At 45.3% G+C, this 5,000-nt stretch overlaps 1 protein-coding gene across 1 annotated transcript in view; it reads left to right on the top strand.

The window, feature by feature from the left end:
* Positions 1–5,000, top strand: part of LOC309478893 (ryanodine receptor 3) — a 191,636-nt gene that overhangs the window by 163,497 nt on the left and 23,139 nt on the right. Inside the window, 2 exon segments of the mRNA XM_082142677.1 lie at positions 275–356; positions 4,458–4,987. Of these exon segments, the coding sequence (XP_081998803.1) occupies positions 275–356; positions 4,458–4,987 (612 nt within the window).

Below are 5,000 nucleotides of genomic sequence, written 5' to 3'. Positions count from 1 at the left end.
GCTCCCAAAACGCTGCTGTCGTGTAAACGAACGGCCAAAACGCATAAAAAGTTTTACGTTTTTAGTTAAAAAAACGGTGTCATGTAAACGGCCCCTTAAACACCCCAAAACCCGGCGTATTAGACAGGAGCTTCCAGACAGGTGTTTCGAGGCGACGTCATCATGCTGTCCTTTGATTGGCAGATTAGATTTTCATTTAGTAAATGAAAGTGTGCTCTGATGTTCCTCTCCTCTCATCACGCCAATGTCACGCTTTCCTCTTGATTCCTCACAGGACTCGAGTCAGATTGAGCTGTTGAAGGAGTTGCTGGATCTGCAGAAGGACATGATCGTCATGATGCTGTCGCTGCTGGAAGGTTCTGCTGCGCAAACGCTCACACACCAAACACACACACTGCAGCTAAAGTCAGTGTTTAGTGTTTAATCCTGTTCTGTTCACACACAGTTTAGTGTTTAATCCTGTTCTGTTCACACAGTTCAGCGTTTAGTGTTTAATCCTGTTCTGTTCACACAGTTCAGCGTTTAGTGTTTAATCCTGTTCTGTTCACACACAGTTCAGCGTTTAGTGTTTAATCCTGTTCTGTTCACACACAGTTTAGTGTTTAATCCTGTTCTGTTCACACACAGTTCAGCGTTTAGTGTTTAATCCTGTTCTGTTCACACACAGTTCAGCGTTTAGTGTTTAATCCTGTTCTGTTCACACACAGTTCGGCGTTTAGTGTTTAATCCTGTTCTGTTCACACACAGTTTAGTGTTTAATCCTGTTCTGTTCACACACAGTTCAGCGTTTAGTGTTTAATCCTGTTCTGTTCACACACAGTTCAGCGTTTAGTGTTTAATCCTGTTCTGTTCACACACAGTTCAGCGTTTGGTGTTTAATCCTGTTCTGTTCACACACAGTTCAGCGTTTGGTGTTTAATCCTGTTCTGTTCACACACAGTTCAGCGTTTAGCGTTTAATCCTGTTCTGTTCACACACAGTTCAGTCATTTACAGGAGCGACGACTGCATTCTACAACTTAATTAACTCTGAAAACTGCAGGTAGTGATAAACGCGTTTACAAGCGGTCTACGCACTGCGTACCGAACCGAACCAACAAGGGCGTAGATTTGGTTTGAACATTGGGGGGGTTGAAAAATTATTCTGCATATTTTTCATGTGATCATGGTATAAATATTGGGAGGGTTGTAATGCATAGATTTAAATATTGGGGGGGTTATCTCCCCCCCAACCCCCCCACAAATTACGCCCCTGCGAACCAAACAGAACTGTAAATAATGTGTGTAAACGCGCGTCAGAGATGTGTCTTTGTTTTATGTGAGCCTCGTCTCATTTGTGTTGTCAGATCTTGCTAGAAAAAACAGCAAACAAGAACAAGCCCATAATAAACCAAATAAATACAAATGCATTATATTGCAAATGACAAAATATCACGAACCGCACCTTTTAATACCTCAATAAACTTCAAAATATCACTTTATGAGCCTAGAAGCACTTATAATAAGTGGATATGGCAACACTGCAAGAGAAGCTCAGCCTTATAAACATAAACAAAACACGATGCTTCTGTCTACGGTGGTTTAGTTCAAATTGATTAAAGTCCTCCTGTGGTAAAAATCACGCTTTTAATTTTGTTTATGTGTCTATGTGGTGTTATTAATATGCTTTAAGACAAAGCATGTGTAAATTCATAAGTCGACACCATTGCTGAGTATTTTCTCCTTAAAACTGCAGTGAACCAAAGACAGTCTCAAACACACGCTTTGAAATCGCTGGTGTTTCTGACATCACAAACTACCTTGTAACCAATCAGATCAACGTGTGATCGTCAACCAGTGGATCTCTGAGCTGAGCGAGTGAGTGGAGGCGGGGCTCATTTGCATATTCATAGAACCGCACATACTAAATGAGGCAAGGGTGCCTCATGAATAATGAACGAATAAACACTGTTATTGCACTCCTGACACAAAGTCAGACCCTCAGTATAAACAATAAATAGTACAGATGTCCATCAATATCAATTTAGAATACCCTACAAACTCTCTGTAGGCCATCACAGCCTTTTCAGCTGCCGCCACCGCTCTCGAACAGCGTGTCAACCCTGCAGCTACTCGATCAAGTTTGCTTCAATCTTCCTGTGGCAGGCATCCGCTGACCTTGTGCCAGTTAGCTGTCCCCAGCTTCACCGCCAGCAGTCTGCGCAGTTCTGACACGGTTGGGCTGAGTTCTTGTCAAAACACGATCAGTTCAGAGGAGAACTTGTCTCCTGAGACCTCAGGGCTCGGCAGATGAGCCATCGCTTCCTTCATGTCGTTCACTGTCCATGGCCTGTAAACCATAGTTGGGCCCTCCGGTCCCGAAACTTCAATCATTGGAGCCAGAAGTTCTTCATCATCTTTGATTTGTTGTTGTCCTTGGTCTTGCTTCTGACCTTGAGATCTTGTCTGCACAGGGGTATGTCTGATGGAGGACTTGTATTTGTTTCCCCCCTGAGGCTCCATCTTCGGCAACGTGTGGTAGTTGGTGTGGTCTTCTTGGTGGAGAGCAGTCGAGGTCAGGGTCCACTTTTAGGGCTTGCAGCTCAGCCGTGGGATAGTGATGATGTGGGGTTGGTGATGCATGTGAACAGACAGAAACATCAGAGGTGTTTAAGTGCACATGGGGCAGATGCCTCTTTTTCTTCAATTTTTGTGTTTCCCTCATTCCTGAACGGCACATTTTTCTGCATTGACCTTCTTTCTCTTTTCTCTCCCTCTTCCACCCAACAATCAATAGTCCTCTTACAGGACACACACACGTCTGAAACAACAACCTCTTTGTTCATCATTCCACTCTTCTACAGACTCCCTAGCGACCTTCAGTCTTGTAGCACTCAGTGTTCCCTCCCTAGGGAAATCATGATGTTTCATTAGCTTATCGATGTCTCTCATACACTTGTTGCCATACAACTTTCTCATCTGACGGAAAACCGGTGTGTCATATTTTTCACAGCTTTACTGAGATTTTCCCATGGTGATTTTCTCTGTGTCTGTGGTATTTTTTTTGCGCACCTAAGTAGTCTATTGGATGTTTCCAATAGACCCGATTTTTCCCTAAAATCGGACAGGAGGAGCTCTAGGACTGACTCTCGGGGTAACCTCGGGTTCACTGCCCCATCAGTCCGCACACCAAAAAAAACCCATTTGTTCGGAAGCTCTAGGAATGGAATCGATCCAGTCCGTACCCAACAGAACCTTGAGTTTAACTACACATCGAACTCACTACTCCTGTCATGGCTCGAAGGAAAAGTCAAGGATTCAATAGCAAGTGAATACTGGTGTTTATTAACACAATAGAAATGGCAGTGCAGGTTGAGATGTCAGGCAAACAGTAGAATGACAGGCTCGGCAACGCAGGACTCAGTGAGCAGGCAGCAACGGACGAACTGCAGACAATCCTCAGAACAGGCAGACGAAACTCAGAACGGGAACACAGGAACTAGTGTCCAATCCACAGAACAGGCAGACGAATCTCAGAACAGGAAATCGGGAACTGGAGCGAGGGAGAGAGAACTGTGAGCTGTGCCTGGGAACCTCCACAACCATCTGACAAAGACAAGACGAGGTGACAAACAATATATAGGACATCCTCATTCAAAACAGCTGGCGTTGATCAGCTCATCAGCGATAACGAGCCGTGCTGATGAGCCACGCCCATTCATACAACACGCACACACATAGCAAGGGCGAGCCAATGAATCCATGAACCGTGACAACTCCACCACAAACTCAGGTCATCAGCATGGTTTAATCTCTCAATTTCTCCAATTAATAATTTTTCTCAGAACAATTTATGCTTCTCTCTTACCCAGTTCTCTCAATGCCACTTGAGCTCTTTTACGATTCCAGTGGTGTCCCTCCCGGGCCCTGGCGGTCGGCCCCTCTCTCAAGTTTACGAGGTAGGGCTGGAACTGCTCAGTCCAGGTGGCCAAACACCCTCCGCTCTCGGGTCCAAAAGGCACATCCAAGGAATCCCACTTCTGACACCAAATTGTTGTGGCAAACAAACAATAAACAATTCTGAATAAGAGACAAATGTTCAATCAATGATTATAATGGTTTATTTCTTGCGAGAAAGGCTCACAGTCTCACAGTCAGGAGAATGAGAGTGCGCACCCAGAGAGGAGGCTCTCTCCCTCTTTATATCTCTGCTACTCATAACATGGATAACATAGGGCCATAGCCCAGGCTCTTAGCCAATTGAACCTTTCTCTGTCTTATTAGGAAAGTACATGATTTACTATAGGGAAAGATCATTAATATGAATAAAATAATGAATAAAAAACAATTTCCATAACAGAAACCAGACTCAGTCGCCCTGTTCTCCTCTGGCCAACGAACCAACAGTGTATGATTATGATTCAGGCAGCATTACAGACTGAATCCTGTGAGAAATAATCCCGTCGTTCCCTCCCTTAGGAAACGTTGTGAACGGGACCATCGGCAAGCAGATGGTGGACACTCTAGTGGAGTCCTCCAGCAACGTGGAGATGATTCTTAAGTTCTTCGACATGTTCCTAAAGCTGAAAGATCTGACCACCTCCGAGAACTTCAAGGAGCAAGATCCCGACCGTAAAGGATTCATCTCCAAGAAAGAGTTTCAGAAGTCCATGGAGAACCAGAAGCAGTATTCCCAGTCCGAGATCGAGTTCCTGCTATCCTGCGCCGAGGCCGACGAGAACGACATGTTCAACTACGAAGAGTTCGTCAAACGCTTCCACGAACCCGCCAAGGACATCGGCTTCAACGTGGCGGTTCTCCTCACCAATCTGTCGGAGCACATGCCTCACGATCCCCGTCTCTCCGCCTTCCTGAACTTGGCCGAGAGCGTTCTGAACTACTTCGAGCCCTTCCTAGGGCGCATCGAGATCATGGGCGGCGCCAAGAGAATCGAGAGGGTTTACTTCGAGATCAGCGAGTCCAGCCGAACGCAGTGGGAGAAACCACAGGTCAAGTCAGCTT

The sequence above is a fragment of the Leuciscus leuciscus genome, assembly GCF_965113295.1.
Source record: "Leuciscus leuciscus genome assembly, chromosome: 17".
Taxonomy (NCBI): Eukaryota; Metazoa; Chordata; class Actinopteri; order Cypriniformes; family Leuciscidae; genus Leuciscus; species Leuciscus leuciscus.
This window is presented reverse-complemented; position numbering and strand designations above follow the sequence as displayed.